Raw genomic sequence first — 15,339 nt, forward strand, 5'->3', positions numbered from 1 at the left:
AAGGAAAATCAGCAAAATACCTCCTCAGGTCCCCCAAACTAGCAGAGGCAAAACGCCAGAGGCACCTTCGCTTAGGGGGATCCTGAGAAGGGATTGGAGCGATAGGACAAGATAAAGATATGAGATTGTGATCAGAGGAGCCCAATGGAGAAGAGAGGACAACAGCATAAGCAGAAGGATTATAAGTCAGGAAAAGGTCAAGAATGTTGGGCGTATCTCCAAGACGGTCAGGAATACGAGTAGGGTGTTGCACCAATTGCTCTAGGCCGTGGAGGATAGCAAAGTTGAAGGCTAGTTCATCAGGATGGTCAGTGAAGGGAGAGGAAAGCGAAAGCTGATAGTGAACATTGAAGTCTCCAAGAATGGAGATCTCTGCAAAAAAGGAAGAGAGTCAGAATGTGCTCCATTTTGGAAGTTAAGCAGTCAAAGAATTTCTTATAGTCAGAGGAGTTAGGTGAGAGGTATACAGCACAGATAAATTTAGTGTGAGAGTGACTCTGTAGTCGTAGCCAGATGGTGGAAAACTCGGAAGATTCAAGAGCGTGGGCACGAGAGCAGGTTAAGTCATTGCGCACATAAACGTAGCATGCAGCTTTGGATCGAAAATGAGGATAGAGAAAGTAGGAGGGAACAGAAAAGGGGCTACTGTCAGTTGCCTCAGACACCTGAGTTTCAGTGAGGAAAAGAAGATGAGGTTTAGAAGAGGAGAGGTGGTTTTCTACAGATTGAAAATTAGATCTTAGACCGCGAATGTTGCAGAAGTTAATGAAGAAAAAGTTGAGGGAGGTGTTAAGACACTTTGGGTCGTCGTCAGAAGGGCAGTCCGACGTGGGGACATTCATGGTCCCCTTCCCAGATGGGGACTCCGAGGCTGGTGTAGGAGTCCCCATGAATTTTGAAATTTTGAGTGAAGGGTGTGTGTGTTATTAGGTGCTTATAGTTTTGTGTGGAGGAAAAGAATTGTCTTTTGAGGGCAGGTTGTGACTGCCCCCTTGTGTTGTGAGACACAAAGGGAAACGTTCAGTGAGGTCACAGCTTGGTTTAATGATAAGTTCACAACACCCCCTGAACAGTGCTTAAGACCTCACTGGGAGTAATTATTGTTTTGGCATGTGCCTACTGTCTTCTTCTGTTGAGTACACACTGAGTACAAAATTTCCTTCAATATTTCTCAAACTGCTAATTTCACGATAAAATATTATATAAATGATCTTTTATAGTAAAGATTTTTCTTTATTCTAGTATAACTGGTTTCCTCTTAATGCTAATATTTTGTACACAAAATAAAAACAAGTAGATAGGCCCAATTTTATATCCATGGGAAATAGCTGAAAACAGCTTGTTTTATTGCAGCTTGTTTTATTGTATGAACGTGCTATTTGGATACTTTGGAATACCATATCAAACATTGTGACAATTTCGGCTATGTTAAATTTGCGAAATTAAATACTCAAAATGGCGGCTGTTCTCAATTAACATTGTGACAATTTCGGCCATGTTAAATTTGCAAAATTAAATATTCAAAATGGTGGCTGTTCTCAATGATTTAGCTGAAATATCTTCTCAAATATACAATGTTTAATATTTGAATATATTAATTACTAATAGGATCATGACTTCAAGGAATTTATATCAGGCATCAAATTTGATCCTTGACTTCATTCAGCACCTGGGTCAAAGGTCAAGCCTTATATTTCCAAAGTCCGCGCTCAAAACTTTGATTTTCGTTGTCAAGAAAGCATCAGAGCATGAAGGCACCAAGAATGCAATAGATGGAGCATTACAGAAGTTTGACAAAGTTCTTCAATCAAAAAAAACGGAAATGGAGGCTCAAGATGAGGACATTGTGACGACTGAAGAAAGACTCAGAGACATCAAAGATCAGCTACAGCAAAGCCCAAATGGCAAATTATGGGTCCAGTACATGGAGATGATGGATATCCTGCGGCCTGCACTCAGAGGACAAAGAACCAGCCAGCCAACATTGTACTTCAGGGCACTACAAAGAATGCTGCCATTTTTTTTTTTTTCTTTTTTTCTTTTTTTTTTTTTTTTTGCTGCTTCTGGACACAATAACAACACAAAATCAGCAGATCTATTCCTCCAAGACATGGTGGATCTGAAGAAGACGAATGAGAAACTCTATGACCAACTTATCGAATCTGATTTGTTATTCATTAGGAGATCGGACAGATACTGGGCTGGGTTAACACCAGATCCCGTTATTGAGCAATTGCTTATGAAGTCCATAAAGTCATCAAGAGGCTTAACACATGGGCGGGATATGGATGAGACTCAACGAACAAGATGGTTAAAAGCCATACCTATCTTTGCTCAGATAAGTGATGAGATAAAGAGTGTTCAGGAGAAGTCTGGCAATGTAAGAAGTAAAGACTTGACTGAATCCAGAAGGAGAAACTAGTAAGATACAACAAAAATTTCCCAATACCTAGAGCAACATAGTCCTTTCACAGAAGATAAGTATTTTGCACAACATCATTTCAGCATTATCTGCACTACAGTCAAATGTTCACCTTGCCAACGATATTGAAACTATATAATCAAGATGATGGAAGGCCGAAGTGCAGCAAACTCCACCTTCAGAAAGAAACACCAGATCAAGACAATGGGTCATAAGATAGTAACAGACGAAGTTGAAATGCAAGTGGATCCTCAAGGACTGTTTCAGCGACTACTTGTGATAGCCAGTAATGCTGAAATCAGCTTAAGTGAAGCAATGAGATACGAGGTATCTGTATACCCACCATCACTATTCACAAACAACGAACTTTCTCGATGTGCCAACAAGCCTCAGCTTGCAGATGCCATGGAAAAATGCACTTTAAGTCAAACTGAGCCAATCCCTGATTCTGAATGATCTGTGTTTGACGGTGGATCCTTCTTGCTCCAACTCATCAAGTGGATCACAGGAGAAACTTACGAAGAGATTGCATCCAAGAATGTTGCTCTTGTCAAGAGAAACAGCTATCCTATTGTTGTATTTGATGGGTATAGGTATAGTGCATTGACAAAATATGTGACTCATCGAAAACGTCCTAGGGGCTTAGTTGATACCCCAGATGTTCACGTGGCACCAACTCAAGTCTTTACCTTTGGAAATAAGAAGTAATTTTTAGCAAACCAGAAAAAAACAAACAGATTTATCGATTTTCTATCTGAAACTCTGAAGGAGCATGGGGTATCTACAAAGCATGCAGAGGGAAATGCAGATCATCTAATAGTACAAGAGGCAGCTAACATGGCAGTTAGCAAGGTAACACATGTCATAGCAGAGGATATTGACAGTCTGCCCTTGTTCATGGTATCACAGAAACTCAATATGAAGCATCGCATTTGAAATATTGGAGAAATGAGTTCACAAGTCGGTGAAGAATGCTGCAGATGTTTGCCGTTCATGCATGCTCTGTGTGGGTGTGATACCAAGTCAAGATTAAGTATTGAAAAAACGAAGCGTCCTCTTTGAGTATGCAGTGCTGTTCCTGTCTGAAAACTCCACTCGTGAGAAAATGAAACATGCAGGAGAATGGGCACTTATTCAGGTCTACAGCTCTAGCAATGATTGCGCATCTCTTGATGAACTAAGAAAGAAAAAGTTTCAGGGCAAAGTCATCAAGAATTTGAGAAGTGTTGATGTAAAAGACCTGCCACCTACTAGTGACGCCGTCAGTCTCTAAACAACGAGAAACACGCACGACGCTGCTAGCTAGCTCACTCACACATGTATTCATATACGAGTATACTCACATGTGTACTCATATCAGGCTATGACACACACATACACACACACACACACACACACACACACACCATGTTCTTGTGCTCACTTATATGGCTGCTACATATGCGAGTTCGTAACAATTATATATATATATATATATATATATATATATATATATATATATATATATATATATATATATATATATATATATATATATATATATATATATATATATATATATATATATATATATATATATATATACTTCTTTAATTCTTCACAAGCGCCTCAGAATATGGAACGTTGAGTAGAAAAGACATGACTTTTGCAGCTGCTTATTTTGTTATTTTATTTGATCTATTAAGGATGCCTAACTATAAATAAATAATTTATTTAGTCTTTGTTTAGCTGTAAATATTTTATAGAAGTCCTAATATTAATGTTGTCCAGTTAAGTTACACAAATATGATTGTATTTAAGCTCGTAATGGTGGTATAAACAAACCCAGGTACCATAAGCCGGCGTGCTGTTAAAATGGTGTTAGTGGTTAATTGAACGCATGTAACTAAATATTAGCAACACCCTGAACAATATAGAAATCATGAACCCTAGCACAGAGCAACCAGGAGAGGAGAAGAGTGAAGAAAAGTAAGTGTTTTGTGCATTCAGTAGCTTTCCTTTACTCATAACTTTCCTCCCTGTCTTCTGGAGGAGCGTTCTTGGATCTTCCTCCAGAAGACAGAACAACCCCTTCCCCCAAATCGGTATTTTTTTTTTTACTCTTTCAACAGTCTTATTCCGGACGAAACTTTTTTGGATAATATGGAGATAACCTCAGCCTCTTCTCCCGAGGTTAATACTATCTAATAATATTAGATAGAATTAAGGTTGTAAAATATAATGCAATATATATATATATCAACTTAGGTATTTCTTGATAAAAAGTCAACCTACTCCATTCCCCCAACCTCCCATAACGCCTCTAACAAGCTTGGGGACCTGTGGGGAATTGGGGGTTTTGGGGGTGAAATAAGGAAATAAGTGAAATAAGGGTGTTACAAAATCTAAGGAAATTTAAATTTCTATTTGGAATTTCCCTAACCTAACCTAGCCCCTAGACACTCACCCCCGCCTGGATGTTAACCTAACCTAGCCAGTGGGGCTGCACCCCCTGGACCCCTCCCCGCTAGGATGTTAACCTAACCAAGCATAACCTAACCTAACGAGGGACCTCAAAAATTTTACCGTTGTGACTTACCGCTGTGGTGTGGAGATTCTCAGGGCAATGGAGGTGGGTACAGTTTGGCAGTTTCCTTAATAAACACATGAAACCTCTTCCTTACATCTGTATGTCGCATCTTAACCATTGTTGTTGCTAAATATCTCACATAGACTTTTTTTTCTGCAGAACAAACAGCAGGAAGCAAACAGTGCTGAAGCACTGTTTGCTTCACCTCTCTCTGCTGGGTAGTCATATTAACAAATGACAGTAAGCCTCTATCAGAATGCCTGACATGTCTCTAAAACAAATGAAAAATATAACTGAACCTACCATGCAAAGTCATAATTGACGGCCTCAGGAATGGCCTCTTAAGTGGCAGCGCATGATTGGAGGGATCAACTGTAAAGATACCATGAAATCCTGATGTGCCGCTACCCACAAATCCGAGTTATAAACAAAAGAAAATAATTTTTATGTTTACTCTTGACTGGTACAGACCTCACTGGACTTAGAAAATATCAAACTTCTCCACTTTCAAGTGCTATTACACCCATACTAGACACATGCTCCTTAATTCTTTTATGTTTATTGCAAGGTCACCAAACCCTTCTCCGTGACATGTGAGTTTCGTGCTTGTATGTAACACAGGATATCCAGATTAGCATCAAACTTCCAGAAACTCGTTAAATCAAAAAACATACATGGCAAAAGGTTAATACACCTTTTGAGTGCTTGAGAATCATTGGTTAGGTTAGGTTGATGTTAGGTAAGGTTAGCAGGAACTTCATATAATAAAATATTCTGATTCCTGTAACGGCTAACTCCACCCTGCCCCACACAGCTCTGGCAGCCAGCCAGGCAGCAAGCAGTGACTCTCAAGCACTCAGAATGGGAGGGTGTTGTGTGGGATGCATCAGTTCATTAACCTTTTACTCTTTCTTTTTACAAGTTTCCAGATGATATATATTGCATGATATTCTACAACCTTAATTCTATCTGATATGTAAGTATTAACTTCAGAAGAAGAGGCTAAGGTTATCTCCATATTCCCAACTTTTTTTTTTTTTTTTTTTTGTGGTAGTTTTTGGCCTGTTTTGAATCTGCCCGCAAATTGTGAGTTTTTTTTATTCTTTACCACCCCCAGCCCCCATCAGAAATTAGTGTTTTGCAATGAAAACAAAAAGCTGATTAAAATAGAACAGACGGAAATCTACCTAGAAAAAACAGTTTCATCCTCACAAATAAGTAACACAGCAATAACACTCACCCACAATTTTGTCCCAAGAGCACTGGCTGGCACTTGCCCATTACCAGCAACTAGCTGTCACGCAGCACCACCTAACCAGCCTGACAGAACTAGCCTTATCTAATCCAACTAAATTTAGCTATCAAAACAAACCTAACCTAAAAAAAAAGGAAGGGAAACAATTGTGGAAAGAGGGTACATGGGGAAAAGAAGTGGAGGAAGGGTGAAGAAGTAGGATGGGGAGAAAGTAGAAAGAATGAATATATGCAGCAAGAGTGAAGAGTGAGTGAAGGATTAGAGGGAGAGGAAGTATTGAAAAATAAGTATTCTCATTTCTTGTGTCTCAGGCTAAAAAACAAAAAAACAAGTTTTTTTTTTAATCAACCCACTGGATTTTATTTTGAGGTTTTATTGTCTTTTTAGAGGTTTTGTGTATTTTTTGTTTATTCCTCATATTTATTATGTAAATTAGTTTAAATAAACAATTAAAAGTAATCTAGAGTGAAACAAAAGGTTTGAAGTTTTTTTTATTTTATGGAGGAGGGACACTGGCCAAGAGCAACAAAATTATAATAAAAAAAAAAAGGCCCACTGGGGTGCTGATCCCAAAACAGAGTCAAAAGCAGTCACCAAAAATTAAAGGATAAGTGTCTTGAAACCTTCCTCTTGAAAGAGTTTGAATCATAGGAAAGTGGAAATACTAAAGCAGGGAGTTCCAGAGTTTACCAGAGAAAGGGATGAATAATTGAGAATATTGGTTAACTTTTGCATTAGAGAAGTGGACAGAATAGAGGTGAGAGAAAGAATAAAGTCTTGTGTAGCAAGGCTACAGGAGGAGGGGAAATATGCAGTTAGCAAGATCAGAAGAGCAGTTTGCATGAAAATAACATTAGAAGATAGCAAGAGATGCAACATTGCAGCGATGAGAGAGAGGCTGAAGACAGTCTGTCAGATGAGAGGAGTTGATAAGATGAAAAGGTTTTGATTCCACCCTGTTTAAAAGAGTGGTATGAGTGGAATCCCCCATACATGTGAAGCATATTCCATATATGGGCAGATAAGGCCCTTGTACAGAGTTAGCAGTTGAGGGGGTGAGAAAAACTGGCAGAGATGACTCAGAATACATAACTTCATAGAAGCTGTTTTAGCTAGAGATTAGATCTGAACTTTTCAGTTTAGACTATAAGTAAAGGACAGACTGAGGATTTTTAGTGTAGAAGAGGGGAACAATTGAGTGTCATTGAAGAAGAGAGGATAGTTATCTGGAAGGTTGTGTCAAGTTGATAGATGGAGGAATTGGGTTTTTGAGGTATTGAACAATTCTAAATGTGTTCTATCCCAATCAGAAATTTTAGAGAGATCAGAAGTCAAGAATTCTGTGGCTTCCCTGCATGAATTGTTTACTTCCTAAAAGGTTGGACGTCTACAAAAAAGATGTGGAAAAGTGCAGCGTGATATCATCATCGTAGGAGTGGATAGGACAAGAAGTTTGGTTTAGAAGATCATCAATAAATAATAGGAAGAGAGTGGGTGACAGGACAGAACCCTGAGGAGGAGAAGAACAATGACCATCTACCACAGCAGCAATAGAATGGTCAGAAAGGAAATTTGAGAAGAAGTTACAGAGAGAAAGATGGAAGCTGTAAGGAGTGTCGTAATCCTCCTCCTTACCTTTAAGGGAAGGCAGAGGTTACGCAGGAACTGCACTAATTCTTTATATAACAAACACCACAAGGTTTAAATCCAGGTAACTGAGAGTTAAGGCCGGGGTTCTCACAGTGGGGTAAGCCACAAACGCAGTTCAGAAACGTTAACACTATTTATTAACCAGTAGTTAACACATTTCACGATACTCGCAAGCAACGAAAGACCAGAATTCCAACACATATTAAAACATATAATGACCTTTCAATAAATCTTGACGTCACTTTTCACTTTACGTTATCAAGATTTTATCGACCAACTCAGGTCATTCAGTAACTTATAACACATTAACAAGTAAGGACACACATAACATAATCACATAAAAGAATAATCAAATGTAACATTAAAATATTAGCACTACATGCGAAGTGCCACAAAAGATATTAAAATCACTCTTCAAGATTCAGCATTATATCAACACATGGAAAGTGACATAAAATATGTGGGGACCACAGTATACTGAAACAACATTTTAAATTGAGACACACAAGGCACTTAGGAAAAATCTTCTAAGTATTACTTACGACCAAGACGAGGCAGAGAACAACTAGGAGCTTCATGGTGCTGTCGAGTGGGAGCACCTTCCAGGAACTTGTAACACTCCACTCTTGGAGTCTAGTTAGGTCTGAGAGAATCGTTTGCTATTTCGCCTTATATTCCATTTTGACGACGGCAACGTCGGCCTACATACATTGCTATCTACTACTACATAAGGAGTTGTCCTTAAGGTTCAAAATCTAACTAGTTAGTACACTCATCTCTTCCTTCACTCCACACGATCACCAGGATACTTATACTTCACTGTAGGTGTGTAAGAAACATGTCTCATAGGGAGTCTATGGTTAACCACCTTTACACGCGAACATATATGGTTTTTCTATGTCCTTCTAGTTCGTGCATTACTGAAGTGTTTTGTGAAGTCAGCGACTGTAAGGTAACTTGATCACCAAGATTGATTACGAATAGGCTATGTCCATTAACTACACGGCCTTAGTCACCTTTACTCGGCGCTCGGGTGCCTCGTCATCAGGGCAGGCACTGTCCTGTTTGTGTGACCAGGGATGCCGTAAGCCTCACAAGGGGTCACGGCGATAACCAGTGACCTCTGGGGCAAATGGGTGGCCAAGGCCTGGGTGCTTTGGCGACAACACACCCTCGGCTTGGCTACGACAGGAGGGTGGTTTGGAAATCAAAGCTTTCTGCCAGATTCTGTCAAAAGCTTTTGATATTCCTAAGTCAACAGGAAAAGTTTCACCAAAATCCCTAAAAGAGTAAGGAAAGCCAGATCATCATCAATAGAGCAGCCTCAACAGAACCCATACTGGCGATTAGATAGAAGGTTGTGAAGTGATAGATGTTTAAGAATCTTCTTGTTGAGGATAGATTCAAAAACTTTAGAGAGGCAGGAAATTAAAGCAATAAGATGGTAGTTTGAGAGATTAGAATGGTTAGGAACAGGTTGAATGTAGGCACGCTTCCAGCAAGAAGAAAAGATAGATGTTGATAGACAGAGTTGGAAAAGTTTGACAAGGCAAGATGCATGCACAGAGGCACAATTTTTAGGAACAACAAGGGGGACCCCATCAGGTCCATAAACCTTCTGAAGGTTTAGACCAGTGAGGGCACAGAAAACATCACTGTGAAGGATCTTAATGGGTACCATGGTGTTGTCAGAGGATGAAGTGGGGAGCAAACCCTGAATCATCCAAGGTAGAGTTTTCAGCAAAGATTTGAGTTCAGCTTTTGAAATAGATGAGAAAGATGAAGAAACAAAGTTATTGGAGATGTTTTTGGCTAGGTGCCAGAAGTCACAAAGGAAGTTAGATCTTGAAAGATTTTGACACTTTATATCTGAAGGACAGACACTTGTTTAGGTCATGTTGATACAGGTTGGTCTGGTGGGACAAAGCCTGTGTTAACTTGTACTGTACAGGAAATTAATGGATCATGTTTGACTACTTTTATATTTTTTATAAGAGTGATAGATGTGGTGCAAGAAAGAAATGGATTGGTGGATGCTGTATATCTTGATATGAAAAAAGGATTTGACAGTTCTACACATGAGCCTACTGTGAAAACTGAAAAATACAGGAGGTTGGTTTAGAAGGCAAAATATTAAGTTGGATGCAAGACTATTTGAAGGACAAGCAAATGAGGACAATAATCATAGATAATGCTTCAAGCTGGAGCGAGGTAACAGATCTGTATTGGCACTGATTATGTTTCAGATTTATATAAATGATTTACAGAAAGGATTAAATAGCTACATTATTTTATTTGCTGATGATGCAAAGTTGTTAAAAGCTACAGAGACCAAGGAGGATTATAAGGAGCTACAAAGAGATTTAGATAAGATTTATGCTTAGAGTCTAAAGTGAAAACTTTAATTTAATCCTAAGAAATGTCATGTGTTGGAAATAGGAAAAAGTATAAGAAGACCTCCATGGAACTATAAAATGGGTGAAGATACAATAATGAAAAGTAATAAAGAAAAGGATTTGGAGGTGATTATTCTGGACACATAAGAGTAATATAAGTGGGATATTTTGTTCCACATATAGGATGTTAAGTAACATTAGAGTGGCTTTTACCTACATGGATATGGATATGATAAAAAAAAATAATAATAATGATTACAACCATGATACATCTCAAGTTGGAATATGCTGCAGTCATATGATATCCAGATAGGAAGAAGAATATAAGGAAACTGGAAAGAATACAGAGGACAGCAATGAAGATGGTGCCAGAATTGAAGGAAAATACTTGCAAAGTGTGACTGGAAGAAATGAGATCAACAACATTGGAAGAGAGAAGAAAAGGGGGAGACGATAACAATGTACAAATTAATAAACCATATGGAAAAAGTAGACAGACAAGTTTTGGAGATGCATATGGATGAGGGGACAAGATGTACAAGAGGACATGCAAAAATATTAAGAAGAGTAAACGTCTCAGTGTATCGAAGCATTGATCTCTGGGATAGTTTAAATGAGGAGGTGGTTACAGCTGTTAGTGTGAGTAAATTTAAAGAGATATTGGATAACTGTATATGTGGAGACAGGACAACTAGGTAAATACACACACACACACACACACACACACACACACACACACACACACACACACACACACACACACACACACACACACACACACATACACACACACGCATTATGAATTTATTTGCAGATGATGCTAAGCTGATGAAAAGGGTAGGAAATGTAAATGACTGTATGGTATTGTAAGATGATTTAAATAAGATAAATAGATGGAGTAAATCTTGGCAAATGGAATTCAATTTAAGTAAATGTAAAGTAATGGAATTTGGTAAGAGTAAGAAAAGAATACAGTATTATTATGAGATGGATGGTGTGAAGTTACAGAAATCAAAAGAGGAAGTGGATTTGGGAGTAACAGTTACTGAAAATTTGACTCCGGACAGACACATTGATAAAATTACTGGAGAGACGATGAATTTGTTAAAAAGAATAAGAATGGCATTCTCATATTTAGATGAAGGAATGATAAAAATGTTGTTGATTTCCATGGTAAGACCAAGATTGGAATATGTGGCAGTGTGTGGTCTCATATAAAGAGGAATATTATAAAATTAGAAAGAGTACAAAGAGCAGTCACAAAGATGGTTCCGGAGTTGAGTAAGTCAACCTATGAAGAGAGAGATTAAGAATGTTGGAAATTCCTACTCTTGAAAATAGGAGAGAGAGAGAGAGAGAGAGAGAGAGAGAGAGAGAGAGAGAGAGAGAGAGAGAGAGAGAGAGAGAGAGAGAGAGAGAGAGAGAGAGAGAGAGAGAGAGACAAAATGTGGACAAAGAATGTTTTATAACTTTAGATACACAGAGTACAAGGAGACACAGTAAGAAGCTGAAGAAAGTTAACTGTAGAAGAGACATCAAGAAGTATAGTTTTCCTCATAGAAGTGTGAACAAATGGAATTAACTCAATGAAGACGTTGCCAATGTCGTAACTGTCCTTGCTTTTAAGACCAAACTGGATAGATATAGAGACGGGATACTATGAGATCACTCCCCTCCCATAAACCACAATTAGGTAAGTACACACACAGACCTGCTGGTCTTTACGAGGCTGCTTGTGACAAGCTACATTATGTAATCTAAAGTAAGAAACAAAGATAGTGAAGGTGTGTATGTGCATGCAAATGTCTCTACCTAGGTATGTAAAATCAAATATGTAAGTAGGTTCAACATAATCTCTTCTGATATAGATATGATTAATCTTATAATAAATTATCGCAATTCATATTTATTTGTTAAGAGAGAGAGAGTTATGACATGTCCCACTACCTCACCTGCCATTTACAGAAAGGTATGGATGGGGTCTGTTTTGGGGTTATCACCACCTAAGGGGAAAATGACCATAGCAGGTAGAGAGTTGAGTGTAAATAACATGGTGCTTCTCTCCTTTGCTATGCTGCTGCCTGGTGTGGGTAGTAGCCAAAAGTGGTACTAAGCAGGAGGCATGCAGTGACTTTGAACTTGCAGTGGAGTGACAAGCAGAGTTTGGACTTAAAGGGATTCTTGTTTATATCTCTGGATAATCGTAACTTGGATGCTCCCAAGTTGCAGATCGTCTGTATATATATATATATATATATATATATATATATATATATATATATATATATATATATATATATATATATATATATATATATATATATATATATATATATATATATATATATATATATATATATATTTTTTTTTTTTTTTTTTTTTTTTTTTTTTTTTTTTTTTTTTTTTCCTGACATACACAACCTTTCGTACAAAAAAAAAAAAATATCCTGATTGGTTGGGCTGGTGGGCTAACACAAATCTAGGATAAAGCATTTCACCACTAGTGAGCTTGCAAGGAAGATATTAACAGAACCAACAGTTTAATTCAGGGCATGTATGCCCAGACAATTACCTTATCAGCACTGACCTAAGTGATACCCATGACATTTAAGTGCTTATTGCTACAGCCACTGAAATAATAGTCATACATTTAGTATTAATTATTGCTCCTGTTGTTACATTTATTTATTTGAATGCATAAGTGTTCTGCACTTAATACCTAATTTGTGAATGGTTTTTTACCACAATACAATATTGAGTCAATGTGAGGGTCTGTCATGCTAAGGATGTGGCAAAACATTTTGGCTATGAAATATTTTTGTGTGCAATTTAAGATTTCAGCCATGAGATGTTTCGATTACAAGATATTTTGGCTGTAAGATGTTTCAGCCATTAGACATTTAGAGTGGAAGGTTTTGAGGCTGTAAGACATTTTATTCATAAGATGTTTCATCTTTAAGATGTTTTGTCATTTCAGTCCTGTATGGACTAACCTTGTTATATGCATAGATTTTGATGAACTGGCATACTGGAAATAAACCTAACCTTTTTCTTCAACCTTCCTTTCACATCCTGCTAGTTAAACAGGATGAATGAAGTAGGCAGTCATATTCATTAGCTGTGTAACATACAATGCCAATAATTTCCTCTGTGTTAAGTGTTTTCTCACAGTATCAAGTCCTGTGATCAGCTTAGACTCTACTAGTTATTGGGCTTTGTAGGAAGACTGTCAGCAGACTGGAGGACTTAAGATCAAGGAAAAAACACAAAACACAATAGAAAGTAGTTCACAATGTTACTTGACTTCTGATCACCACTGTATCTACCAACGTATTAGGTTGTCATTTTGATCTTTTCAGGTGGGGCTTTGATTTGTATCCTGAGAGACGAGGGGAAAAATATAAACCATCATTGACAAAAATAGCTCTTCTAGGGGAGGGGCGAGAGCAATCTCAAAAGATCAAGTGTGAGAAGAATGTGTGGTATTGTGCCAAGAGCAGTAAGTATTGATTCAGGATGGTACATGTTACCTTGTAAATGAACAGTTATGTAAAAGTATTATTATTGTTGTCACATTGTCTGCCTTGTTCAGTAATATAAAGCATAATTTTAACAATGCTAATCTCTATCTTACCATCTGTAGGTCCTCTTGTAAAGCTGATGCTGGCAGCCCTTAAATCATCTGGCTGGTTAGTAATGGTAGTTAGTAAGGAACAGAAACAGTTTTGACAGGGATAAGGGAATTTCCAGGTCAATAATGGTCTTGGGATATGCCATTCTGTTCCCACTCATTGTTATTCCTAGTTGTCTTTTTGTTTATTGTTGAGTAAATTCTGTATTAATTTACTTTTCTCTGTTATAGAAAGAAAATGTCAATTTTACTTTGTAAATACTGAAAGAATGGCCTTTTTACAAACTATACATCTGAAGTATAGATTTTATTAATCTCTTACCACTGAATAGTTTACCTTTTAAACTGAACTCATTCAATTGAGAGTTGTTTAGATATTGTAAGAGAGCTTGCTTTTTTCTAAATTCAGTATATCAAGGTTCAGTTTATCAAAAGATTACTGTAACAATTACCTCTGAGTTTGTAAATAAATCTTACACATTTAAGCTTTACAAGGTTCTTCAGAAAATTATTATTGAAATATGAAGCAGTCTTCATGTAACCTGCTTTTCCACCTTTCATTCCTCAGTGAAGTGGATCTGACGAGACATGTGTCCTGTGAGGTGTGCGATGTATCTGTCAGTGGAGGATATGACTCAGAGTTAAACCAGGTAAAAGATATAGGAGATCAGTCCCTAATGGTAGCATCTGATATAAGATGAGTGGTGAACTAGTATCCATTTGCCCTTGACTACTTTTTATTCTTGTACATAGTATCAAGTTGGTCTTAATTGTACTTGCCTTGAAAAGAAATACCCCTTAATATAATTCTATAAAGTTTTAGTTTTATCTGAAGTATTATGAATAAAAGAAAATATATATTTTAATAGGATGAGCAAGTAATATACATCACTAAAAGGAAAGACTGTTAATTAGAAGTATATGAACTTAAGGTGAATCACATTAATATGATGTTATGGCAGTGCCTTCTCAGAACTTCTCGTCTACACATTTTTATTATGAGTGCATGTAAATTTTTCTTTTGTTGCACTTCATCAAGGCAAAAGCAGTTCTACTATTTGTTATCTATTAGCTTTTAATTATATTTCTAATACAGAGTAGGATATGATGTTCTTCATATTAGTAGATAGAGAAAACTTGTAGAATGTGACACAAGTAAAACAAGTGCTGTAATTTAATGACTATATTTGGCAATTTAGTATCTAGAGATAATTTCTTGAAAAATAACATCATTTGAATACTCGTAGTTTGCATGATACTGAATGCCTTCAGTTACTCTTGTCACAAAATTGTTCATAACCTACTTCAATAAATTGATACTCATTTCTTTGACCTCAGTAATGATGTATTCCTTAAGTTCCTGGATATTCCTAGTTTTTTAGAGTATATTTCATCCTTTAAGTATCCCCAAAGGAA

The 15,339-nt window shown here is 37.2% G+C and overlaps 1 protein-coding gene across 1 annotated transcript in view; it reads left to right on the forward strand.

Annotated features, from left to right (window-relative positions):
- The first annotated feature begins 4,211 nt into the window (after positions 1–4,211).
- Positions 4,212–15,339, forward strand: part of LOC135105687 (mitochondrial inner membrane protease ATP23 homolog) — a 35,842-nt gene continuing 24,714 nt past the window's right edge. Inside the window, exons 1-4 of the mRNA XM_064014072.1 lie at positions 4,212–4,390; positions 13,652–13,791; positions 13,936–13,981; positions 14,492–14,573. Of these exons, the coding sequence (XP_063870142.1) occupies positions 4,344–4,390; positions 13,652–13,791; positions 13,936–13,981; positions 14,492–14,573 (315 nt within the window). The 5' untranslated portion in view covers positions 4,212–4,343. The remainder of the gene's footprint in view (positions 4,391–13,651; positions 13,792–13,935; positions 13,982–14,491; positions 14,574–15,339) is intronic.

Source organism: Scylla paramamosain, chromosome 12 (genome assembly GCF_035594125.1).
Source record: "Scylla paramamosain isolate STU-SP2022 chromosome 12, ASM3559412v1, whole genome shotgun sequence".
Taxonomy (NCBI): domain Eukaryota; kingdom Metazoa; phylum Arthropoda; class Malacostraca; order Decapoda; family Portunidae; genus Scylla; species Scylla paramamosain.